The sequence below is a fragment of the Dermacentor andersoni genome, chromosome 1 (genome assembly GCF_023375885.2).
Source record: "Dermacentor andersoni chromosome 1, qqDerAnde1_hic_scaffold, whole genome shotgun sequence".
Taxonomy (NCBI): Eukaryota; Metazoa; Arthropoda; class Arachnida; order Ixodida; family Ixodidae; genus Dermacentor; species Dermacentor andersoni.
The window spans coordinates 208,821,105-208,848,899 of record NC_092814.1 but is presented as its reverse complement, the minus strand read 5'-3'; the positions used below and the strand labels follow the sequence as shown (position 1 = coordinate 208,848,899).

General features: G+C 47.1%; 1 protein-coding gene across 1 annotated transcript in view; it reads right to left on the bottom strand.

The window, feature by feature from the left end:
* Window positions 1-26,122, bottom strand: part of LOC126546931 (solute carrier family 25 member 35-like) — a 74,383-nt gene extending 48,261 nt beyond the window's left edge. Inside the window, exons 1-2 of the mRNA XM_072288208.1 lie at window positions 26,016-26,122; window positions 24,131-24,326 (exon numbers count right to left, since the gene is read on the bottom strand). Of these exons, the coding sequence (XP_072144309.1) occupies window positions 24,131-24,326; window positions 26,016-26,122 (303 nt within the window). The remainder of the gene's footprint in view (window positions 1-24,130; window positions 24,327-26,015) is intronic.
* Window positions 26,123-27,795: the final 1,673 nt, after the last annotated feature.

Below are 27,795 nucleotides of genomic sequence, written 5' to 3'. Positions count from 1 at the left end.
ACGAAAATGACGTGTACACACTGATTATGCATGATTAGACCGAACACAACAAAAGTTATTATTTCCGATTTTTCCCCTATTCCGACATTAGCCCACCGCTATATTCAAATTTATTTCGCGCTGCGCCCACTTCGCCTGTCTGTCGCGCTACGTCGCAAAAACGCAAAAACTCACGCGTCAAAGTGACGTATACGCATTGAAGACGCATTAATACGCCAAACAATATTTTTTTTTTTTTTTCGGAATAGCCGAAGGTTGCCCCGTTCCGAAAGTAAGAGAAGATGGCTGCCCGCCAATCGCTCTGGAACTGGCTACTCGGAGCTGCCGGGGGGAATGGATTTACCTGCGTATAATAAAAAAAAAAAAATTGCGTAGTAGAAATAACGCTGTCGAACCCTTTCGGCCACGTATACGGCAGCGTTCTGCGAAGTCGTCTTCGATGAGGATCCGTTTTAGCGGCATTAAATTTCTAACCTTCCGTTACACGCCGCCGCGGCTTTCTACCAGTCACCGCAAGCTAAGCAAGTGTGCTATTCTCGACACGCATGGCGGCTGCACGGCGCCATTATCCACCATGTTGACTCTCTGATTGGCTGTGAAGAGCTCAAGTGCCTTGAAATTTGTGTCGGGAAACGGAAGTTTTGCAAAATGCAATTTTGCGTTTTCATCAAGATGACGAAACGAGACGTTGGAGCTGCAAATTTTATCGACTAGTACATCTTTTTGGACCTTGGCAGCTATATGGCGACGTTAGCGCTTCAAAAAGAAAGTGAGCGGTAGCGTACAGAAGCCAGTGCAATACATCTGCAATTTCGCGAATATGTGGTGGCGATCCCAGATATGCGCCATGCCAGCTTGCTGATTGGCTGAAGGAATATGCTGTGGGGAGGGTCACAGGAAGGGCCGTTTCGTAAACGTCAATTTGACGATGCGCTAGGCCGCCATTGCAGAGATTCTCCACCATAATTTGTGGTGCGACAAGCCGCGCGAATTATGCTAATGAGCAGCCATATACAATGGCGGCCAAGAGGAATGCGTATCGCCACATTTTTCCCGTCGTTTGGCGCCATGAAAATCTTTTGTTCATAAGGCGTGCTTATAGTATTTGCATCGCTTTCGGGTGGTGTTGGCATTTGTGTCTTGGGCCATCATTTTTTAAAAGAACGCGTTTATACGAAATAGTATTGGTTCAACATAGCAAACTTTCTGCATCTTTGTCCACTTTTCACTGCTGCGTTTGTATTGTAATCAAGATTAATGCCTTTTCGCACAATCAAAAGTTATAACAACGTCGTAATGTACGTAAGGCGGCGCCTTGAAGTGTCCTCCCACGGTGCGAGTAACCAGTGAAGTGAACAAGAGATGGGAGCGCCGGCGCTTGCGTCGCGCTAGCGGATATCTCTGGTGCGTGCAACGCTATCGGTGATATTCGGCTTTTCTCAGCCAGCCAAGTCGGGCTGAGTCACTTACGTTTCACGAGATAGTGACAACAGGCCCCGCACACTCTCAAGTTCAACAAATGGCCACAGAGGGCGAAAAAATCGACCGGTGCATCACGTTCGTGCAGAAAAATAATGCATCAGTTCTAATAGTTTCATGACTTTCATGAATTTTTTTGTGGAACCAGCATTGCGATCTCTTCTAGTGTATAAATGAACGCACAAATGTTCTCATTTGTGATCTTAATGATACTTAAGCTGTTGACATGCATTGTAGTTAGGCAGACATCAGTTTTATGGACAATAGCAATATTTATATAACATGCTGCTTAAGCACCCTAGAACAGACAGTGTACATTCGCATGTGTTTTGTAGTCGCAAACTATTACAGTATACATGTCACACCTTTTTGCATTTCATATTGCAAAATTGGGCTTTTTCAATTTCTGATTCAGTCAATATTTCTGTTCCAGACATGCAGTAATGAGAACTGCACCAGTATAAAGCAACACGCTCCACGCACTAAACAGAAGCTGCTGCCTGCTATAACAAGGTCATTGTGTGGACGTTGGCTGCTATTACAATGTAAACAACACATGGTGCAGAAATAAATGTGCTTGATATATGCTTTATTGGCTTGCTGTTTGCAGCAGATATGCATGATTGTTCATATTTATGGTTCAGTATAATTGGTTCGAACATAAAAGAAAACACATGAGTTTGGCTAATCTGTGCTGTATCTCGTGTCAGCGTCCTGCCCCAGCAGAGTCTTTGCCAAGCACATCTTGGTCATCACAGGAGCTCCTATCTACACCAACAGGAAGGGGCTGGAGCTGAATTTGCAAGGCTTTTACACCACGAACAAAGCGCATGCAGAAGAATTTGGATGAGATATCAAGTCTGCAGAGGACTGTGCCAAAACTGAAGAGAGCTTTAGCCACCATTCCACCAGCACGGACATTTGGCTGAGTCATCCAGGTAACTCAAAAAGGACTTTCTAGAAATTCTTCGTGTTCAGATGCACCTGCAACTTCTGACCAAGCACGGACGACGTTGGCCAAAAGAGTTCTGTCAGTTTGCCCTTAATCAGCCTCCTGGCCATGTCAATTGGCCATGTAACCGTAAACCATTATTATTATACGATAACGATAATAACCGTGTTCCAGACCATAAAGTATCTGAAGTACTAAACTCTGTCTTCTCTTCCGTGTTCACTTCTGAACCTAACACTGACCTCCCAGACTGTCTTTACCTCAACAACCCACGATGCCAGACATAACAATCGAAGCACATGGTATCACCAAGCTAATTGAATCCCTCAAATTAACATCCTCAGCCGGCATCGACGGCATCAATTCCAAAATGCTTAGGAACACTGCGCACGTCTCTAGTGTATTTTTGTGTCATATCTTTCAGCAATCATTATCATCTGGAGTGGTGCCGCAAGACTGGAAAATAGGTAAGATAATTCCAGTACCAAAAAAAAAGGATCATCGTCATCATGCCACAATTACCGTCCAATTTCCCTCATCAGTGTTTGTTCTAAACTAATGGAGCATATAATTTATTATCATATTGTAAACTTCCTAACATCCGCTAATTTCTTTAATCCTAATCAACACGGTTTTCAGAAAGGCATGTCCTGCGAGACTCAACTAGCCCTATTCGTTAATGACATCAGCTCGCATCTTGATCAAAACACACCCATAGACGCCCTCTTCCTAGATTTCCAAAAGGCTTTCGACAAGGTTCCTCATGAACGGCTCTTTCTAAAACTATCATCTTAATCTTAACCCTCGTGTTCTCCAATGGATACGCAACTTTCTCACTAACCGTCAACAGTTCGTTTACGCTAACCAATGCTCGTCTACCTTATCACCCGTTATCTCCGGCGTGCCACAAGGCACAGTCCTAGGGCCACTACTCTCCTTAATATACATTAACGACTTACCGATAGGTTGTTCTTCCAAAATTCGTTTATTTGCTGATGATTGTGTAATCTATCGTCCTATTACTAACGACGCTGATTCTCGCGCTCTCCAGTCCGACCTTAACGTCATTGAAACTTGGTGTAATAATTGGCTAATGTCCCTCAACGTCAAAAAAACGTCACTACTTACTTTCCATCGTCGCCAATCATTTACTTCAGCTAATTACATTATCGCCGGTTCGGAAATATGTGCCGTGACTTCATATAAATACCTAGGCGTTAACTTGTCCAATAACCTCAGTTGGTCCTCGCACATTTGCAACATTAGCAATGATGCCAATCGTGTACTAAGCTACCTGCGCCGTAATCTACGTCTTGTTCCGCACTCAGTAAAACTACTCGCATACTTAACAATCGTTCGACCCAAACTAGAATACGCATGCTCAGTGTGGGACCCACACCAATCTAACCTGGCAACAGCACTAGAATTCATACAGAATCGTGCAGCAAGGTTCATTCATTCTGACTACTCTTACCACACTAGCGTTACTAAACTTAAATCATCTCTGAACCTTCCAACCCTCGAGCAGCGCCGCAAAACAGCAAGACTGTGCCTCTTTTACAAATTTTATCACTCACTACTTCATCAGACCGACATCACGCCTGCGCATCGCACTTCATCCCGTCATAGCCATTCAAAGGCTGTTTATCCCCCTCCAGCTCGCACCTCCGCTCATCTTAACTCTTTCTTCATTCAAACAGCGAAATACTGGAATCATCTACCTGCTGAAGCGGTGCACCACTCCAGTCATTCATCGTTCAAGGCATTCATTGAAAATATTACCTAAATATGCCCACCCCTCATGTAAAACCCCAAACGGGGTATTTGAGGTACCAATAAATAAATAAATAAATAAATAAATTCCATTTGTGCCAAGTGTTATTTTTCTTCTATAAATGCAAGCTTTTTGATTGCCCATTCTCGTTAGAGATCATTCATCCTCATCCAAACATAAAGGTCAACCGATTCTTCGCTGATACTTAATACCAGTCATTGTCTAGTAGCCTAACATATCTGTAGCAGTATCTTCTAGTGTATGTTGTCATGCACAATTCCTCTCCTGAAATAGCTGATGCAGCATCGGCATGTGTCTTGCATTAACCTATGCACCATGTGCTATGCACCATTTTACTTTTCTTTATGTTTTTAGCCTTCAATGCCTGCAGAGCAGAGTGGCTTCTCTCTTGAATGTAAGCTTTCTCATTTTCCATATTCCTAGTCTCCTTGATGATTACTCTTCTTCCTCGATAGCCTGGGTCTTTGCGCAAGCTACATTGAAGTGGTTGATGGCAGAATCTAGTTTTGCTGCCCCACTTGGTTGTGGTAGCCGTGTTACGTTTCTCGGATGTGGGGGCCTGGTCAATTGCATTGGTAAGCAGTCTCTCGAGGTATTTGCTCCTGCAGTCCGCACAGTAACATAGACTCCCAGTATACACACACCGTGACTGGTGCTCCCCGTTCCTTCTTTCCTGCTGCAACGATGGGCAAATTGTGCTTGTGGCCTACCTCAACCATGATTTGCTCAAAACTGAGACCGGCATATGTGCTTACACGGTTCGAAGTGTACGAAGTTGATAGCCGTATGGGTGGAAAGGCCCGCAAAAATGGCTGCCGAAGGTGATGCCCACGAAAGCGACTTGTCCATATTAAGACAAAATGGGACACCAAGTGTGAGCCACACATTAGCGGCCCTCGAAATAAAATAAACGTGCAGGTTGGAAAGGAGTTAATGCTAAAATGCCGGGTAGTCCATGTCGCTGTGTTGGTTGCGGCAGCAGATGCCTGCGTCACCTGATTGCTTCGCAATGGAAGTTGCTCATGTTCAACGGCAACTGTCGGTTCAAACAGGTGCGACGCCCTGTCCAATCTGCTTGTACCGCTGGTTGTCGCTCGTTACCAGACCACCACATGCGACGAAGGCAAACACTATGCCTGTAGGTAGGTAGCTGAATGTACCGTAAGAGACCCATGTACGTGAATGCTCACTGTTGCCATATGGTTAGTAGCCAATGTATTATGTATTGTTTGAACTCTATGCGGTGATTGATTGCTGTTTAATTTTGCTATTATCTCACTTGGTTACGGTCGCCGTGTTATGCTTCTCGGATGTGGCAGCCTGATCAGTTGCATTGGAAAGCAGTCTCTCGAAGCAAGCATTTGCTCCTGTAGTCTGCACAGCGACACAGACTCCCAATTTACACACATCGTGATTCGTGCTCCCTGTTCACCCTCTCCTGCTGCAGCCATGAGAAAATTGCGCCTTGTTAAGAACGGCCAGCTGCAGTGCAAGTTTTGTCGGCCAGTTGCGACAGTGGTCGCAACTTTCCTGGAGCGCCGCCGCCAACCTCTAGCCACGGCGTGACTAAGTCGACTTTGTGTCAGGAACAATACGCGCGTCCTCCACTCTCCGTCGCTTCAGCTAGGATGCGTTTGACGAAGCAGGCTTTGTGCTGAAACCACCACCGTTACGCTCTAGCCTCGTCGCCGTTGTGACTGAATGAGTTCGGCGGGCCAGCTATTGTTACCGAACCCATCAACGCGAACCTGATCTGCTATGAGTGGGGGAGTTGCCGCGGGAACGTCGTCGGAGACCTCTTCCCACGTGCCGACCAAGACGCAAGACAGTGGCTACCCGGCCGCACTGCGAGGGACCGCTCCCAGTTCTACGAAATTCGTGTGATGTCGGTTTCGGACCGAGAACCTGTGTGTGTGTGTGTGTGTGTGTGTGTGTGTGTGTGTGTGCGTGTGCGTGTGCGTGTGTGTGTGTGCGTGCGTGTGCGTGTGTGTGTGTGCGTGTGCGTGCGTGCGTGCGCGCGCGTGTGTAAACCATCCCGCGGAGAGGCGGCGTGTTTACGATGACTGGACGAACGTTTCCGCCACCTTGGAATCGGGGGAGGGCCGAGTGTTTATAAACGGCTGTTGTGCAGATGCTCGAGACACTTTCTTAAGCAGTCATGTTAGACTGACACACTCTCTCAAGCAGTCATGTTAGACTGACTACTTTCTCTCGCAGTCATGCTAGACTGATGAACTGCATGTAAATACTGTAAATAAACCCTTATTCCTCGTTCTCGATGAGAAGCAGTCCTTCCCTTCATCAACGTCCTCAGCGTGTATAAGCTGGACGACGGCATGGGCCAGCTACCTTCTAATTCATGCCGGACTCCAATCTTGACAACGGGTTACGAGCGATGGGATTGAGCCCCCAATCCTAACAGCCTGTAGCCTTTCTCGGCTGCGATTAAGCACGAACGGAGACCAGCATACGTGCTTACATGGTCCGACGTGTATGAAGTTGATAGCCACATGGGTTGAAAGGCCCGCAAAAGTGGCTGATGAAGGTGATGACCACGAAATCGACTTGTCCATATTGAGACAATGTGGGACACCAAGTGTGAGCCACACATTAGCGGCCCCCGAAAGAAAAGAAACGTGCAGGTTGGATAGGAGTCACGCTAAAATGCCGGGTAGTCCATGTCGTTGTGTCGGCTGCGGCAGCAGATGCCTGCGTCACCCGATAGCATCGCAATGCAAGTTGCTCATCTTCAACGGCGACTGCCGCTACAAACAGGTGGGACACTCTGTCCAATCTGCTTGCGCCGCTGGTTGTCGCTCGTTACTAGACCGTCATGTGGGACGACGACGATGAGCCCTTTACGAGCTCGCGTCAATGATTCCAGCGTATCTCGACATACAAATTTTATAAAGTCGCACGTTCTGTTCACTCACTTGTGGCTTGTTTGTATGGGCGTCAGTAGAGGCTCTTTGGACTCCTGGCAATTAGAACGCACCGGCTACGCGGCAGCCGAGGCATCGAGGCATGCCGCATAGCCGGCAGGGCGAGCACGGCGCGTAAGAGCGGATACAAGCGTACACGACCGGCGAAACGCGGCCATATTGAATATTGCGCAAAAAAAACTGCATTACCGCTTTCAGTTTTAGCAGCGCCATCTGACGTCCACCTAGGTAAGTTCCATGCGCTGCCGCTGCTTATTTTCGAACCACTGCGGAAGGTACAGTTTCCCTTCTCTAACGTTGGTTCTTCATTGTATGCTGATAACGTGGCCTAGAACGTGCTCGCGTCACCACTGGTAAGTCGCGTATGTTGTATCAAGGAAGAAAACAAGCGTGTTGGCGCCAACATAAGATGACTCATTCCATTTCCCGGGGACACGCGTCCTAGCTAATGAAGCAGACGACGGCTTGTACGCAGCAGACGACGGAAGCGAGAGGCGTTTTCGACGGAATAATAGACAGTTTCAGTACTGGGTACGTAGCGCACGCAAGGGCGTTGCGTACATAAGATCGCTACGTTCTGTAAAGTGCGCATGTGCAGAACGCAACACGAACGGTACGTGATGCGTACGCGGCCGCTGCGTACGCACGCATCCGATCCTTGCGTGCGTACGTAGGGAGCCTTGCGTGCTGCTCTCGTGGTGCTCGTTTGTTCGGGAGAGCGCGAGATAAAAGTTTCCCAAAATGGCAGCGTCAAAGGTGATCAGCGAAACGTTTCAGCGTACGTTTCAATGGCCTACGATTTGGCTTTGCTGCATGAAGTGAACGCGCAGAAGCCATTCCCGGATCCTGCACGGTGGGAATGCATAGCAAAAATAGGAACTTTGTTTTTGAGAAAGTGTTCAGTGTGTGCTGTTTGCGCGAAAGGCTCGACCTGCTTTTGGCGCAGTTCGTCACAAATGACCGTGCCAGCCTTAGAAAGCAAGTACTCGGTTTTTATTTTTCTCGACATGATTCGTGTATTTCATCCATATTAAAAGTAGAACCTCTTAAAGGTCTAAATCTAGTTCGACGAAGCGGGAACGCGACCACACGTTACATCACGTTAGCGAGATCAACAGCGTCTATTTCGACTGACGGTTCGACGTACTGGCGGACGCGGCCAATGCACTCCGACGCGCCCGGCGTCTAAAGCTCGCCCGCTTACGTACGTAGGCATTTCGCAGTACTAAAAGCCCTAACGCTACACGCACCCCTACGTTCCGCAAAGCACTTGCGTGCTGCGTACGTATCGTCATGGCGCAGTACTAAAACTGTCTAATCATGCGCTTTGAGCTAGCTGCTTTATTTTTAATGCGGAGGAAAACTGTTTTGCTTTACGGAGAACCTTACGTTCAGTTCCTTCATTTCAGTTTCTTAGGCAAAACGTCAAGTTGGCGTCACGTTACGAAAGAAAAATGGGGCCATCAGCGCCATTTTATTCGCGTCGCGTCTACGTCACGCATTGAAGAAAATAGCGGAATGTCCTGAATAGCGCCCCAAGGAGACGTTAATCACAGACGCCGGCACCACCCTCCTCATCCGGTTATCTACTTTCACTGCGCTAGTTCGGACCCATCGAAACACTCTCCCCTTCTGCGTTATCCTGGCATCTTCTCAGCCAATTAGATAAGAAAAACCAGTCAAGGTAGGCAATGCTTTTTCGCTTTGAAAGCAAACAAAAGTGACCTCCTATTAACGAGGAGAGCGTTTGAGTGGGCTGTTCAAACGCTGCGCGTCTCCACCCGATGCTTACGTCAGCGGTTACGTAAATTTGACGTAATGAGATTCGAATAGTTTTACCTTATATAGGGCCCCTGAATTCAAAGGCGTCAGTGGAACTCTTGCACGTCGTCTTCGCTTTTCCGCACCGCCTAACCTGTATATATTCTTTTCCTTCTTTCTCGTTTGCTTTCCTTGATGAAGTTCCCGTCACTTCCTCTCATGCACTGACGCCTCGCCTCACCAGGTATAGTATTCGCGAAATGCACGCCCGAGTTAAGCCACTGGTAAAGGAAGCGAGTGCACCGCGCTGTAGTACACGAACGGCGCGCACTCGCTCTCGTCGTTCGATGCCCCCCCGTCAACACAGTGACACGAGCGAGAGAGATGGCTAGTGAGGGCGGCGGGTTGTCGAGTCCCTTTCATTTCATACGCAGCGCAGGTAGCTTTGATGCTGACCACTTTCGCGTAGTGTGGCAATTGAAGATCCAGAGATTGCACCGCCCACCGAAACGCCACCCCAGCGGCCGCACGGCGGTCGTGTCGCCATGCGCGTCGCGTGGGAAGAGGGTCGCGCATCGCTGGCGGCCACGCTCGGTGCGTACGCGAGTCCATGCCACAGCGCGTGGTTCTCAGCCAGCGACGAGCACGCGTTGATTGATGTACAGGGTTTTATGGCGCAAGGGCCAGATATGGCCAGAGAGCGCCATACACATCGTGATGGTTTTTCAGTGAATCGTTCATGAAATCGAGAATTGTACTTTGAATGGTGGATGTAGTATAGCTGTAAATAGGCTTAAACCCTGTCGCTTTAAATTGCGCAAAATACAGGAGTATTAAAACAATCACAATGACCAGAGATGTGAACTGTGGTCATAAATGTTTTGTTACGCAGAGATGGTGCAATAAAACGTGTAGGTGAACGTAGCACTACTGCCTCGTCAGGATCCTTGAATGCAAGGGCCTAGGGACATGTGCTGTACTATAGGTGTACCTAACGCAGCAGCAGCCTCTCGTAAGAGGCCGTACTACGCAACTTTTGGACTGATTATGTGTAGTGTAAACGCGTCATTTAAAGAAATCTAAAACAGATTTGGTATCAAATAATGGGTTTGTGCCAAGAAACTGTGCTGGATGTAAAAGGATATACGCTGTCGATAAGCTAAAAGAAAGTGCCTTTTCCTCTCGATTTCTGTTTTCCGACACTCTACAAGGACGTGGATGACGGTCAGTTTTTCACCACACCTTACTACATGTAGGAGGTTCATAACCAGTCAGCAAGAAGTTGTGTGTACTATATGTGTGCCCTATTCTTAGTCGACAGAACAGGATATCGTTTTCTCGTGATTTTATTATTGATGTGGAAGTGCTTAACTGTGGCTTAATTAGATAAAGTTTATTCGAGGTTTGGGCGTCCCGCAAACGTTGCCAATAGTCTATTAATTTTTTTACAAATGAAAGGTTTCAAATCTATGGCGGGGACAGCTATGGAAGAGCTGAAATCTTTTGTTGCTGTGGATGTGGCGATTTCGTCCGCAAGCACATTAACCTCGACGCTTCTGTGCCCGGGCACCCAGCATAATGAATGAATGCGTGATGTTTAGTGGCGCAAGGGCCAGGTATGGCCAAAGAGCGCCATACTAGTGTTAATGAGTTCGCAGTGCACTGATGAGCTCTGTGAAGTTTATGTGACGTGGCTGTAAGGGCGCCTAAAATAGTTGCTGTAAATTGCGTAAATCGACGTGTAATAAGGTTATAGCAATGACTAATGACGTTTACTATGAGCATTAAAATGCATTGCGAAAGAATGATGCAATATACAAAATATATCAGATGGTAAAATTGGCTAGAGCACTACTGCCTCACCAGAGCCATTGAAACACAAAAACCTAGAGGCATGTGCTACAAAAAACAACTATCATAGCGGCATCCTCTGGAAAGATGATGTGCTAAGAATTTATTGGGCTTATAAAATGTAGGAAAACATCTTTCAAGAAAGCTAGGACTGCATTGGTCTTGAAAAGCGGTTCTTCACCAAGAAACATAGCCCGATTAAGAGGGACGCAATAGCGGTATACAAGAGGAAAATATTTCTTCCTGTCTCTTTCGGCTTCCCGGCACTCCAGGAAGACGTGGAGGGTGGTCAGCCTGTCACCATATCTACCACAGGTTGGAGGCTCGTTACCAGTCAGGAGAAAGTTATGAGTGCCAAATGTGTGTCCTATCCTGAGTCTAGTGAATCGGTTCCTGAATCTGTGAATCCTGACTCTGTGCTTCGTGTTTTCGTAGTTGGGGGCCAGACGCCTAACTTCGGCTTAATCACGTGAAGTTTATTGCTCGTTTCAGCATCCCACAAGCGTTGCCAGTGGCTTCGCTGTTTGTTAGCGTAGGAAAGGCTTCATGTCTGTGGCAGGTACAGCAGCAGAACGAATACCTTGCGGTGCTACTGGTCCGGCGATTTCGTCGGGAAGCACATTGCCTTCGATTCCTATATGACCAGGAACCCAGCATATCACTACATTTCCACGAGATAAATAAATTTTGCACAAGATTGAGTAAAGTTCAATAAAAACAGGGTTTCTATGCTTTTGTAAATACATTAACGATTTCACAAGACTTAAGGAGTCTGTGAATATAATTGCTCTGTCAAGTTTTAATTTCTTTATATGTTTTACTGCAGACAGTACTGCATAGGCTTCTGCAGTAAAAATACTTGTTAGGGGGTTCAATACGTCAGATTTAGAAAAATAAGCACCAACAGCAGCGTAAGGTACGCCAGCATGTGATTTTGACGCGTCGGTGTAGAAGCGCAGCGATTTCGAGCTCGGGAGCGTGGTTTGTGACTTCTACAAAGGATACATCACATTCCATCACCTGCCACTCCGAGGGCGGTAATAGCTTAGCTGGAGGCATTAGGCGATGCTCGAGAATTGGGACATCTATTTCTTCCCTAAGTTCTCTCACACACAGTGAGAAAGGTAGTCTCATAGAGGGCCTATTACGAAACAGTGTCGCACACATGAAGTCGTTAACAGTTGTGGAACACGGATGTTACTGATTAGAGTGCACTTTGAGAAAATAGGTGAAGTTGATGTATGTTCTCTGAAAATGAAGTGACGACTCATCTGACTCTGCCTATAAACTTTCCACGGGGCTTGTTCTAAATGCGCCAATGGCCAGACAGATACCCAGATGGTGGACGGTATCGAGCATCTTTAGCGCGCTCGGGGCGTCAGAGCGATATAGCACTGCACCATAGTCCAATCATGATCGAATTAGGCTCCTGTAAAGATTCAATAAACACTTCCTGTCGCTACCCCATGTTGTGTGGGATAGGACTTTAAGTAATTTCATTGTTTTTAGACATTTTGCTTTAATATATTTTATGTGTGGAATGAAAGTAAGCCTGGAGTCAAGTATAACACCTAGAAATGTGTGCTCTTTGTTCACAGGTATTTGTTGTCCATACATTTCGACAGTTGGGTCAGCAAGCCCTTTCTTCCTGGTGAATAGAACACAAGAACTTTTGCTCGGGTTCACTTTGAACCCGTTTTCGTTTGCCCACTCAGAAACTTTGTTCAGGTACTGTTGTACTTGCCTCTCACAGACTTGTTAGGTTGCAGGATTTGAAGTCTATTTGTATGTCGTCTATGTAGACGGAATAAAAAATAGCTGGTGGTAATGATGTACGAACCGTGTTCATCTTAACGACAAAGAGCGTGCAACTGAGTACGCCTCCATGGGGTATCCCAGTTTCCTGTATGAATGTACACGACAGTGCATTACCTATTTTTACACGAAATGTACGGTTGTGTAGGTAGCTCTCTATAAAGTTTAACATATTGCCGCGGATGCCCAGCGCCGACAGGTCGCACAGGATTCCGTAACGCCAAGTTGTATCGAACGCCTTTTCCATATCAAGAAACACGGATAAGGATTGCTTATGCACGAAGACATCGCGTATGTTTGCTTCGATGCGCACGAAATAGTCGGTTGTGGATCGTCCTTCTATAAACCACACTGATATGGATCAAGAATTTTGTTTGACTCAAGGAAATGTAAAAAGCGACAGTTTATAATTTTTTTTAAGTTTACAAATACAACTGGTGAGGGCGATCGGGCGGTAACTTGTTACTAATGTGGGGTCTTTGCCTTGTTTCAGAATCGGAACGACAAGAGCTTTTTTCCATGCAGTAGGGAGTTACCCCGCAGCCCATATAGCGTTGAAAAGTGCGACTAGCGTTGAGTATCACTGGGGAGGTGTTTATTCATATCGTACATGATCCTGTCAGGTCCAGGTGCAGAGCTCGGACATGCAGTCAAGGAGGCTCTCAACTCGGCAATGTTAAAAGGCAGGTTATAGGCTTCGTTCTGTCTGCATTTTCGGTCGATAGCCTTGCGTTTTGCTACTCTTTTGTGCTTTAGTAATGCTTTGGAATAATGGTTAGAATTGGAGACACGCTGAAAGGTGTTCGCCAAGAGCGTCAGCTTGGTCTTCCAAGCGGGTCGCTTCATCGCTCACTAGGGGCAACGGATAGATTTCTTGTCACTTCAGCCTTTTCGGCCCATCCCATACTTTAGCTTCTTGAGTATACGAATGTATACCTGAGAGAAACCTCTGCCAGCTTGCCCTCTTTGCCTGTCGTCACGTCCTTCGATCTTCGTGGGATTTATCCTGTTTAAATCCTATTAGATTTTCGCCGTAGGACATTCATGTAGTTTGCCCCAAGCTTTATTTTGTCTCCTCCGTGCCTCTCTACAATCGTCATTCCACCAGGGGTCTTTTGAATGAAGTGCCGCTTGTTTGAGGAATGAGCTTTTCAGCGGCTTCAATGATAAAAACGGTAAAGAATGATGCAGCATGATCTATAGTAAAATTGTTTATAAAGTTATAAACCGAAGGTTTACGAGATATTCGCCGTCGATCCTTACTCCTAAGCCTTCCCAGTTTAATAGCTTGAATACTTCTTCCAAACACGCAGTGAATAGCATTGGAGAGATTGTGTCTCCCTGTCTGACCCCTTTCTTTATCGGTATCTTCCTGCTTTTCTTGTGTAGAATTAAGGTAGCTGTAGAACCTCTGTAAATATTTTCCAAGGTATTTACGTAAGCGTTCTGTACTCCTTGATTACGTAATGCCTTTATGATTGCTGGTATCTCTATTGAATCAAATGCCTTTTCGTAATCTATGAAAGCCATATAGAGAGGCATATTGTACTCTGCGGATTTCTCGATAACCTGATTAATGAGATGGATGTGATCCATTGTAGAGTATCCCTTCCTTAAGCCAGCCTGTTCCCTTGGTTGACTAAAGTCCAGTGTTGCGCTTATTCTAGTGGAGATAATTTTGGTAAATATTTCATATATTACTGGGAGTAAGCTAATGGGGCTATAATTTTTCAATTCTTTAACGTCTCCGTTTTTGTGAATTAGTATAATGTTTGCATTCTTCCAGTTTTCTGGGACCCTTGCAGTCGATACAAACTTCGTATAAAGAGCCGCCAGTTTTCCAAGCAGTATGCCGCCTCCATCTTTGATTAAATCGACTGTTATTCCATCTTCTCCTGCCGCTCTTCCTCGTTTCATGTCTTGCAAGGCCCTTCTGACCTCATCGCTAGTTATAGGAGGAGTTTCTGTATTCTGTTCATTACTGTTTCTAATGGAGGTATCCCGACTCCTCTGGGTATTGTACAGGTCAGTATAGAATTCTTCCGTTTGTCATATGCCAAGTTTTTTTCTCACTGATTTCAGGCTGCGTCCATTTTTTACGGCTTATTCTTGAGTCTTTCTCACGTTATAGTTTCGAATATCACTTATTTTTGCCTTGTAGATCAGTTTTGACAGTTCCGCGAATTCTCTTATTTCTTGAGTTGGACACTTTCATTCATTGTCGTTTCTTTACTAGGTTCAAGGTTGTCCTCGTGATCCTCGTACCAGACGAGCGCGGTATCAGTTAACGAGCACACTACATATATAACCTAGTCATTCGAATCCCATTTGTCGCTCTTGCTCGCCTTTTCGTAATGTGTCAGCCATTCATCGTCATCTTCCCAAGATTTCCCTCTGTAGGAGCGTAGCTCCCTATGCGGCTGGTAGGGACCAGGAGGCGATGATGTCGAAGCGTCTGCTTCGGTGGACATGTTGGGTAGCTATGGCGCACGGCTAGCAAGGCAACAACTGTGGCGAACACTTGGAAGAAAAGATTCCGTGGTCAGACGTGGAAGTCCACACCTCCACCAGAAATACTACAAGGTTGGAGACCTTTATTTAGAAGGCTCGGCGCTAAACATCGCGAGACTAAAAAAGCATTCGTCTTCCATCGCTGTTGCAATATATATATATATATATATATATATATATATATATATATATATATATATATATATATATATATATATATATATATATATATATATGTGTGTGTGTGTGTGTGTGTGTGTGTGTGTGTGTGTGTGTGTGTGTGTGTGTGTGTGTGTGTGTGCGTGCGTGTGTGTGTGTGTGTGCGTGCGTGCGTGCGTGCGTGCGTGCGCGTGTGCGTGTGCGTGTGCGTGTGCGTGTGAGAGCAGTAAACCGATGCTATAACCATAAGGCCACGGGCGCATGCCTCAGTAGGTTCAACATAACATATATAAGAACTTCCTGCTTGCAAGCCAGCCCGTTTTATAAACACTTCACGCAATTTTTCGCCGTCGTTAATAATTACACATGAAATACGGATTTATTTTGTTTTATGTTTTCTGAAGAACATTACTCACACTAACAGTACGCTTTCCCTTTACGTAAGAATTTTAACTCCAGGTGGCGAAAGATGTCTGGGCGTGTTCGTGTTCCAAAGGCAGAGACTGGTGCATAGAAAAAGATGCATTCCAAGACCTCAGGTTAGACAGCTTTGGTTGCGGGAACGAATGATAGCGACGCGTATATACGCAGACTATGCAGACCCTGTCGGCTTGTGCCATCGTTTTCCCACATGTAGTCGCCATGGTAGGGTGCCTAGAATAATACCAGCCTGTGCGTTGTTTCTGCAGCGAAGCACCGCGTCCCTCACATCGTGCAAACTTGTCTCCGCGTGTTGTTAGAACGACGGCCGAGGAGCTCCAGCGAAACGCTAATCGCACGGAAGCAAGGCGGAAACGCATGCGCACCAAGACCACTCCGTTGGTCCAGATGCAAAAACACGCTGCAGCTCAACGCCGGAGGTGCCCAGACGTGGCGCTGCGGGAACAGGAGGCCGAGGCTAAGCGACATGTCGACAAAACCCTGCAATCCAAAAGTGCGAAACCGGCGCACACACCGTACCGCACTGTGAGCCTGCCGCAGTACCCAAACTCGAGGTCGACACAAGGCAACAACGCCGACAAGGCCCTGCAGTTCGAACAGATGCTGCTCCCGATCATCGAGTTATCTCTGTTGATATGTCTATACGCACGCCACACCACTCGTGTTTACTTAGCCAGCTTACATGTCTACTGCAATTCATGCTGTCAGTATACAGCTACGAGCCTTACATTTCGTGCAATATTCCAACGTGTTGATATCGCATTCATTGATTCGCCCTTATAGCGAAACTGTGATATTTTTAATTGAATTAATAAATAAAATTGTATAGTAGCTGGATTCGAACAGAGAATCTATAGCAGAGAATCCCGATAATGCAGCCATTACGCCATTGGCGCTTGTCCACCACGACGGCGTGCCTCATAAGCACATCGCAGTTTTGGCATGTAAAACCCAGAAAATGTTTAAAATTAATTAACCCGTCATCATATACGTCAAAATGTGTCCCGATCCCGAAAATAGTGCATTCCAAGATTGGAAGCCGATCCCGAAGAGTGCAGTCTAGAATTGTGGGCCCATCACGAAGATAGTGCAGCCAAAAACTTTTATAGTCCGACACTTGTTCTACTCCCCTCACGTGAGGGGTGACGCGATTGAGTTCGGTGCGCAGTGACGGTGCCCCTATCTCATCTTCAACTCGATCATGAAGGCTTTGTCTTTCATCGACTTCAAGCTTAGGTTGAATCGTCTTCGAACATTTTTTTTCTTAGGAGATGCTTAAAGGAACACTAAAGGTTAATATTAAGTCAACGTGGACTGTTTAAATACCATCCCAGAAACCTCGAAACGCTTGTTTCATGCGAAGAAGAGACTTATTTTCAGAGAAAATGCGTTCTGAAGCGTCCGCGTACCTCTAGCGCAGTTAAAATCACCCGCCCTCCGATCGAGGAGTGGTGACGACGAGGTCTGATAGTGACGTTGCGCCGTCGGTGAGTAAAACGGCGCCTGCAGACAGCGCTACGACTTTTCTGCTCAAAACGCAAATGCGCGGCCAGAAACGGAGACAAGACAGAACCGACAGCAGCGCGAAAGCGGAACTACGGTGGCTAGCGGAAGGGAAAGCGCACGACGATAAGCTGGTTCTTTATTTTATGACGCCAACCTTGACGCTCGTTGCAATGGTCGACCCTGACATCGACACATTGGCTCGCGATGCTGGGCTCGACTTCAGCGATTTAAGCACTGATGAACGTGACCTGCTCCTGAGGGTCGCGCTGCCGGCGTCGTTGCGTACTACTACGACGGCGTACTACTACGACGTATGTCATGGCTGTACATAATCGCACATTTGTAGCTTTTCCTTCGTGAAAACCAAATGCCGCACTCACCGCCCCGTCTTCGACCTGCAGTTGTACTTGCGCTTCGGAGAATGCAGGCAAGACCGACGGAACAGCGCTACGGGAAAACATTGCTTTGAAAGGCACTCCACACGACTTCAGTAAGTGGGCGTTGAACTCGTAATCCTCTGGATGAAAGTGCAGCGAGCACACTATGCAATTTTTCGGCTCTTTGCCAACGCGCTGTGGCAGAGGTACAGCACTTAACCACTTCGAACGGAGAGGTTCACTCGTTGGCACACGTGTGCAGTGATATCACTGTGTACAGTGATGTGTATCACTGCAATGATAAGTAACGTTGGATTAGCCGCTGCAACTGCCCTTGGCCAAGTTCCACGGACCGTTCGCGCATCCCACGACATCACATGGACGTGGCATTCTCGCTGCTTGTTCCAAATGCAAGTTTCGCGAGCCAGCAGAACCAGCGCAGCACGACGCGATAACGAAACAACTGAAACTCCAAAGCGCGCGCGGCGCAGAGCTGAGCGAAAACGAAACCTTTCGACCCTACTGAAGGGTAACGTCAAAATGTTGTTTTTTCTTATAATCGAACAGAAGTAGACAAGTAGCATTTCCTTCCGTCTTATAACCTAATGCAATGATCTTTTTAATACGAGTCGTTGAGTACTAGTGACATAAATTATGATGAGGAGTGCCTTCGTCGTCGGGCTAGTACCGGAATGTCGCTGGGGGGTCTCGGTTACTAAAGCTCTGTTCGCGATTATGTTGACGCCTTAGACGTTCTAGAGCATTGCTTAATCACTTTAACTTGACTTCATAGTAACCTTTAGTGTCCCTTTAAGGCTAGCTCCAGCGCAAGCTTAAGTGTTAGCTTATAACTTATAAGTCATCTGTGAGGGTGATACTAGAGCAGGCGAACATAATTCCGTTCCCACACACTCTTACCAAACCTTCAAAACTGAAAGGGTACAAGGAAAAGCAATTACGTTCGTTCACATCAAGTATAAACACAGAGGTTCACCCAGCCACGTCCTAGCACAGTTGTGCCTTTTCAAGCTCTCAGCAAGAGCTAGAAAATCTGGCCTAAATATTTTGCATCACATGATACACAACCGCTTCGGAATCGATTCGACACGGCATATTTCTTTTTAACAGTCTCGTGATTCAGGGTGCAAGCATACATATGCTCTGTCTAAATAGTGTTGTCACAACTGCGCGTTTAAATATTGATTTTTCCTGCACGCAATTAGAGAATGAAACCAACTTGATCCGTGGATTACAAACACTGAGTCCTTGGATGAATTCACAAATTTTGATTGAGAACGCAACTATTAGATTTCAGATTTATTTCAGATGATTGCAAGAATATTACAAAGTTTACATATACAGTAGGAGGTCCCACGGTTCAAGAACCGTAGGCTATCTTATGCGAACGCTCCGGTCAGAGTGAAAAAGGAAAATAGAAACAGACTGACCCTCTATGTTGGCTCCCTTGCTTGTGCTTTACTCGTCATTGTGCAGAAAACATAATTAGCATGTTTTAGTGCATATTTCATATGCCGAACACGCTCAGCGATTTAAACGCGATACTCGGAGCGCGTGTTGCCCGTGAGCGCTGGGCGGTCGTTGTGAGACCAAATGCAGTCACAGTGCGCAACAAAAGCCCTCGCTTTCGTCGCGTACCAGCGATGCATCAGCTCGGTGTACGCAGCGGCGCCCGCGGCGGGCGCAAAAGGCGCCGGCAGCCACGTGCTCCAAGTATTGCGTTTCAATCGCTGAGCCACTGTACGTGTTATATTTTACCACGAATATTGCTAAGACATAACTAATGTCGCATAGAGCTTGCGTTGTGTTATTCTGCTACAAAAATAATTATTGATGCGAAAGCATCAAACGGCACATTGAGCGATAAATCCGGCGTCTATAGCACCCACTGGCTGCGACTCCACGTGCGAGCCTCGACGGAGCAGAGCGGGCAAAAGGGCATGCCTGGAGTAAACCTTGAAGCAGCGCGAAGAAGACGCGGACAACAATCGAAAGTACACACAACAGGACGAGCGCTGTACTGCCAACTGGGAAACTTATTAGAAGATCAACCAGCTTTTAATAAAACATGTAATAAACATGTCAAAAAACACCAACAATAACCAAAAGGTTGAAACGCATGCGCACAGCCTGAAAGCAGAGGTGCTTATCTAGAAAACTCATCTAATGTTTTGTTAGGCTAAGCGACGCTGTGCTAACCCATTTATCTCCTGCTTTGGTAATGTAGTAAGCTTCTACAATTTCTCTTTCTTTTTTGCTCTTTGCGCGCTTCAGAAACCTCGTGTCATTGAACATTGGGATACATGAGCATTTGTTGCAATGCGCAACTAAATGGCTACCGCACCTGTCTTTACATTGTTTTTATGCTGCCTAGCTCTATCGTTAAAACATTGCCCGGTTTGTCCGATGTACACTTTTCCGCAATCTGAAGGTATCTCGTAAACGATGTCAGAGGTGCACTTGAATTTTTCCTCGTGATTCGTGATGCATTCCTGGCGTTTCCGATTTTTCATAGCATTGCATAATTTCGAAAGTTTGCAGGGAGCGGAAAATACTAAGTTGATTTGGTGCCTATTGGACACGTTCTTTAGATTACGGGATAACTTGTGAACATATGGTATTACATGAAAACGTCTCTTTTCTTTTTCCTCCTTTTCACGAGACGTTTTCAGAAATGTTTTCATGTAATGCCAAATGTTCACAAGTTCACATACTACTTGGACCGAAATTTCCATTGCCAAGCCCGGCTTGACGAAAATGGTGACGTCAAAATAACTGCGGCTTACTTGAGAGCGTCCCTGTTAGATTCTATGGCAGTCCGGCGAGGTAGCATGACGTCATGGATCGAAGTGCACTGTCTTTGCGCTATCTAGGAAGCGTTGGCCAAGTGTCTCAACGCGCTCGCTTACCCGCGAGGAGTACATAACTCGAAGCACCGCTCAGCGGCGTTCAACTGGACAGTAATTATTTCGCATTCACAACTCATAAGAAGTGCTTAGGTGTCCTCGGATTTTCTTTATTCTGTTGCTTCTCTTATTTAATTTTGATACCTGCATAACATTTTTGCATTGAAGACGTTTTTTGTCCTATTTTCCGCCTGCTCTCGTACAATACTCGCAGGACCAAGAATAAATAACGTGCGTGCGTCCAGAGTTTGACAGACTCGCTTTCAGTTATTTTGACACTCTACCGGGTGCGGTAGATATTTGAGAACATACAGTCGTGACGCCATAACTGGTAGTCAAATGCAGGCCATTTGTCTATTACTTTCGTGCTCGATTTGAAGCACCCAGCCCTATGCACGAAAGGAAACGACATGCTGTGCTCGTCACACTTTCTGCCGATCGCAACGATTCAAAGATTGCGACGCTTCTAGATGTGGGAAGGAATGACAGATGGCTTTGCAGCTTCCTTACAGGTGTTCCAACTGTCATGCACTCGAATGTTTCATTGTCGGTTATGGTCTTGGGGATTTTCAGCGAGCCATATTCCGTTCAATTTCTTCCCTCAGTTCCCCAAAGTCACATTGCTTCTTGTGTTCAAGTGCTGGAGATGGTGGTAAACCCTTGGATTGAAGTAGTCGCCTAGGGGCGACCCTATCTTCTAACAGGACTCTGCGTTGGTGCGCGCGGATTCAATCAAGGAAGAGTGGCTGGCTGGAAATTCTTACGACTACGTCACCTTGAACATATAGCCCCTAACTCTTCGGACCTGAACCCGATGGACTATTATGTATGAGGAGTCGTTAAAAGAGAGTCCAATAAGCAACCTCACAACACTGAAGACTCCTTGAAGGCAGTCATTGTGGAACCGGTGAGCATAATTCATAAGGAACATTTTAACGCCTGCAGATGCTTTCGGAGCTGAATTGACGCTAAAACTATAGCTAATGACAAATTCATTAAATGAACTTTTGTAGAAGGAAGTTGGTGACGTTTGTATCAAATCAAGTTCATATACAGTGGTCCTTCTGAAAGAAAGGAGCGACGCCTTGTTTTGTTCTAAAAAACCCGCCGTACCCTGAACCTAGATATGAAAGCTGCATGCACAGCGAGCCAACGTCATCGTGACTGTCGGGCACACACGGGTAGCGTTCCGGTCAGCATATTTACAATTTCTAGTAGGTACAGCGGGGCGTGGCACTTGCACAGACGACGGACATTTGCGCGCATGCGCAAGTAAGAGCGGGTGCGAAAGAGGAAATGACTTTTGCTTCTTGAATATATGACTCTGCCTACAGCACTACGGAAAGGTTTCTTAACGCATATTGTATACGTTTGTCCCTAGGCGTGCCGGCAGAAGTCGCGGGGCGCGGTAGTGCTGAACTTAGCGTCGCAAGTTGGCGACTGGACGTAATTATATTTATTCAATTGTCTTTTGTACTAATTGAAACAACGTGTCATTATTTCGCATTATTGGCGGCGCCTCCAGGACACCAAAGCGGCAACGAGGATATCAAAGCTGGAACCCGGACTGGTCCGTGGGTTGAGGCTCGCCGAGGCCTGCGCGTGCCAGGGGTGTATAAGATCGGCTGCACGCTTCGTCCTCCGCGGGCCCAACCCACGGGCCGCCCTGCTTCCAGCTTTGATCCCCCCGCTACCACTTGGGTGCCCTGGTGACCTGCGCCGCCTTCCTTTATTATAACCTCAGGTGCTCTCCTGAGGCCTCCGTTTACCGGTTACATGTGCCCTCCTGGAGCAGTGCTTGTTAAAAATGCAATCTATCGTCGCGACGAAAAAAGCGACCCGCGACTTATACAGCACCAGTCAGAACTTTACCCCTTCAGACACAGCGATCACCAAATGAGGCGTCCGTGCCCACTGCCTCACCGCGCCGGCAGCCAGCGGCGGAGCGTAAACTGGACCGCACTCCGCAATGCCAGCATGCGTAGGGGACGAACGCATACAACACGCCCTAAGAAACCTCCTCCGTAGTGCCTAGGCAGACTCACACACTCAAGGAGCAAAGGCCGGCCCCCAGATTTTCTTTCTCGCACCCGCTCTTACTCGCGCCTGCGCAGAAACGTCGAGCGCCGTGAGATACGCCACGCCCCGCTGTACCTACTAGCAATTGTAAGAACGCTTCCGGTCACGTCTCTATCGCGTTGCAGGCCCGCAGCAGCTACCTCGCTGTGGGGACGTCACGAGGGCATGCGGGAGTGTACAAAACTTCACAATATTGCCCAGTGATTCCAGAGGACAGCAGAGTGTGTTCAGAGGCACTGAGGCGTCGAGGTAGATATAGAAGTTTAGGGAAGAGAAAAATTACTCGCACTTCTGCCCGAAAGGCGAAGCACCGATTCCAATAGCAAATTAGTAGATAGCTGTACAAAGTAAGGATAGTAGTTTTATTGGCCGTATAAACTTGTAAACACTCGCTTACTAACTAAATTAACAATGATAGAATATGCAAGTGTGACTCAATGAGGATGTAGAAAGAAACAGACACACAGAGACAGCGCTGTCTTTGTGTGTCTGCTTCTATCTACGTCCTTGTTCAGTCGCGCTTACACATTCTATCATAGATTCAAACCAACTAGCCCGTCAACGTGTTTTAACTAAATTAACCAGCGCGGTGTCACGCGCGCACAGGTAAACATGAATACATCTCCTTCAATGAGCGCGGAAACTCGCTGTGAAAATTCTGAAGTTAGGAATCGCGGCAACAGCCGCGAGCCAATTGACCTCCGTACATCTGTCGCTTCAACGCGAACGAAACGCCTAAAGCACAGCGCATACGAAGCTACCGGCTCTACGCGCACTCTCCAAACATCGTAAATCGCTTTGAAGATGAGGCTCGCGCGGGCGCGCACTTTGGCCACGTCGCCGATCGCTTTCAAGAGATACGAGCGGCAATGCGTCCCTACGGCTTCCGCCAAAGGCGTCTACTGCGGCGTCCGCGATTCGCGCCGTAGAATACGCCGCGGTTGTCTCTGCTCTGTACGGAGCGGCGGGCGAGGAGGACATCGAGGCACCCTAGCAGCCGCTGGGAAAGAACGCACCTCCTCCCTCGCCTGACCTCCCTGCCTCGCGCGCCACAGGAGAGGGCACGCATCCGGACCGCGTTCCTCGCTCGCGCACGTGAGATTGAACCGCGTTCGCCGGCTCACCCTCACACCATCACACGCGGCGACGGCGACGGCAGAATGCGCCTGGAGTGTCCATATAATTGCTACCGCAATAAAAAGAATAAGGCGATGTGCCAGAGTAGAAACCATCTATAACATACCTGATTAGCTCAAGCAGACTATGTGACTATCCCAGCCCCGTTTTAAAGGGGATGCTTATAAATCATCATCATCATCATCATCATCGTCGTCGTCGTCGTCGTCGTCATCGTAGAGTTACTGTATATGCCGTATACAGTAATTCTACGGAGGCGTGAGGGGACCCAGAGACGACCACGACATAGGCAGAGAATGAGGAAAATACAAGTGCATCGATTGAGCCAAGTACTGCCCTCCCCCCCCCCCCCCCGTAACAGGTTAAAAACAACTAAAAGAAAAAGAACACTGTTTCTTTACTTGGAAGAATCCAAGACGTAGTCCATGCGTGACCTGCCGGTAGGCGATGCTGGGCATGAGGCCCCGGTAGACGCTCCCGGGACCGTCAGTTCGCGCCATCATGCGCAGCGACTGGATCGTGCTGCGGTACATGACCACGTAGTAGCCTCGCCGCAGAAGCTCGCCCTGCACCTGCGGCCCATTCGGGAGTAGCTTTCTATTCGCGGACGACACAAAAGGCGCAAGCAGTGTGGTTACCACTGGTTGCTTTCTCATGAAGTTCCCTGCCACTTATTGTGCTCAGCTGCAATACTCGCCAAGTACCCGCAACTTTCATTTCAGAGACTTGTACCTGCATTCGAGTCCTGGTGATGTCGAAAGGGTGCATGATCAGCGTCGCAACGGTCGGTCCGACCAAGCCCTCAAGCAGGTTGCGCAAACCATCTACCGCGAGAGGTTGCTGTGCTTCATGTTTCACCATCCTGCTGCCGCTCCCTCGTCTTCTTCCTCTTTCCTCCGCGAAGGCGCGCATCGCTCACACTGGCTGTCTTTGGGGCCTAAGCACCGGATTCTCTTCAAGGAAGTTTTAAATTTTGTATCTTAAAACTTCCTTGATTCCTTGCGAAGGTGTGTGATGCCCTATTTAATTTCCTGCTTGAGACAAAGAGATTCCCATGGTTTCTTTTTTCTCCACGTCAGTGTTAAGTAGTGTTGTCAGGGTTAAGTAGTGTTGTTAGTGTCATCTCCTTTTAATGTGATGACCATTCTTTGGGAACTTCACCCAGATTTAGAAATGTCCGTTTGTCCTCAGCTAACCTCTGTCACGCAAACTTGGGTCACTGGGTAGTCCATGGCCTAATAGGAAGAGCATCGAACTGTTGTGCTAAGGGAACAGGGCTCGAAACCAATCAACGTACCAACTTGGGTCACTGGGTATGCGCAGCTCTTCAATGAACCTCTTTCAGGCCAAGTTGGGTTACTCTGTATGTGCAACTGGGCAAGTGCCGCTCTTCTACAAACGTACCTCTTTCACGCAGAAGGCCTTCTGTTGGAAATACGTGGCCGCGTCCGATGTTTTGAAACCTGTTGATTCAGCTATGTTAGCAGGCCACATGGGCTCCAATAGACAGTTTTAGTACTGCGCCATGACGATACGTACGCAGCACGCAAGCGCTCTGCGGAACGTAGGAGCGCGTGTCACGTTAGGGCTTTTAGTACTGCGAAATTCCTACGTACGTAAGCGGACGAGCGTCGGAACGCGTTGGCCGCGTCCGTCAGTATACGTCGAACCATCGGTCGAACTATAGACATTGTTGATCTCGCCAACGTGATGTTACGTGTGGGCTCGTTCACGCAACGTCGAACTATATTTAGGCCATTAAGAGACACTAGTTTTAATACGGATGCTATCTATACACGAATCATATCGAGAAAAATAAAAACCGAGTACTCGCTTTCTGAGGCTGGCACGGTCATTTGCAACGAACTACGCCAACAGGAGCTCGAGCCTCTTGCGCGAACAGCGTACACCGAGCACTTTCTCAAAAACAAAGTTCATATTTTTTTTTTTTTGCTATAGATTCCTACCGTGAAGGATCCGGGAATTGTTTCGGCGTGTTCACTTCACGCAGCAAAGCCAAATCGTAGGCCATTCAAAAGTACAGCCTTCCGTTGGTCGCCTTCGACGCCGACATATTGCGAAACTCTTTTCTCTCGTGCACTCCCGAACGAACGAGAACCACGAGAGGAGCACCCAAGGCTCCCTACGTACGCACGCAATAATCGGATGCGTGCGTACGCAGCGGCCGCGTACGCATCACGAACCGTTCGTGTTGCGTTCTTCACATGCGCACTTTGCAGGATGTAGCGATCTTGCGTACGCAACGCCGTTACGTGCGCAACTTACGCAATTGCAGGGGTCATGGGCTCCAGCATCTGAATTCGCAGACGACGTATCACGCGGCAGTTCGATGGCTGTGCTGCGGAAAAGTCTTGTCCAATTTCTTCAACCATAGGGAAGAAATCAGGCACGTACCCAGGATTTTTTTTTTTTCGGAGGGGGGGGGGGCGAACCCAAGGTAACTTTTCTATGCAAATGAAGGGGGGGAGGTACCTTTACTAGTACAAATGTGAATAATGCCCACAATTCGCCATAAAGACGCGTAAACCCGCAAAACAGAATTGAAATAACGTGTATCTCACAGGTACGCCTGTGAGATACACCTCTCCTTTACTTGGCAAACAAAAAACCGCATCAAATGGACTCTTGCATGAAGGATGCGCAGGAAGAACACTGCCAAGAACAAGTAAACAAGCGGAAGTGTAAAATGAAAATTTCTAGTAGCGTTCTTTTTAATTGGCTCTGGAAGAATTGCAGAGAAATATATATTTTCAGAACAATCACAGTTCTTTTGGATCCCTCGTTTCCCGCTCTACCAAGTGCCAAAATCGACTCGTGTTGTTATTTGGGAAGTTGCGTAACGATGCATGGTCACCCGTCCCGTATAACCACGTAGAGCACAGGCCGCAGCGGTTCTAGACGTACTGCGTCCACCGCGGAAGGTTAGAAAAACACCCACATTAGCACAGCAGAGAAGTGGCTACGTCAGGCGGCTCGATTGATAACTGTAGAAGCGTCATTCAAAACACACGGAATTATTCTCCGCTTCCGGCGGCGTTTTCTCTACTTCCTTTTTAAATAAAAAGATGTTGATTCATAAATATTTTCACTAACAACGGCTAGATTTGTTCATTTTCGTTTTTCCTTCATGTTTGGCTGTTGCCTTGGCTCTCTGCATTAGAACGCTTAATTTCTCAACTCCTTGTGACTCTTGTTTCCAGTTGCCAATTTTGCAGGAGAAGTGCTGTACAGTTATGGAAAAGCCAGGCGAGGTAACGGGTGACAGTCATATTGCTTATAGATTTAACGGTTATTGCAGGGTCTGACAATGGGCGCAGTCTCACATTATTTTATTTTCCACCTTATCTAACCCATATCGCGGGTATATGGTTCCGAAGATCTGCCAGCGTAGCGGCGAGCCGTCACTCGAGGAAATAATGAAGCAAAAGAAAAATTTAAAAGCAAATGGCATTTTCTCCGGCCGCAACTCGTTCCACGAGCACACAGACCAGCTGACTGAGAACCGAATCCCATTTCTGCCCCTGGATCAATCTAAACAAAGAAGGTTGAATTACCGAAGCAACAGCGATGCGCGTGATCGTTGAATAGATGGTGATACAAAAATTGTGTTGGGCATTATAAATAAAATAAAATAATATAATTAAAACACTAAACTACGCCCTGCCTGCTGCAATAGATGGTGACATCTGAACTCATCTTGAGTTAATCGCGGGGGTACCGAATCGATGAGAAAATTGGTGTTCGCACCCCAGGAGATGTCGATAACTACCGCCATCCAAAAGGAGTCAAAATATTGACAACCGTTCCACTCTGTGAAGATAGAATGGCAGCGAAAGCTACGACAGCCAAAGCTCTCAAACGAAAAGCAAAGTGTTTCACCTCCGCCGCGGGTCGGCTATTAGATTTGGAGTCGGGCTTGTAGGACGATCGGAGGAACTTGGGGCGACAGGGTTTATTTACATTATTTACAGTCAAAACAAGACATACATCGACAGTCTAGCGTGACTCCCAAATGGAGCCCGCAAGACGAAGCATACAGCAAACG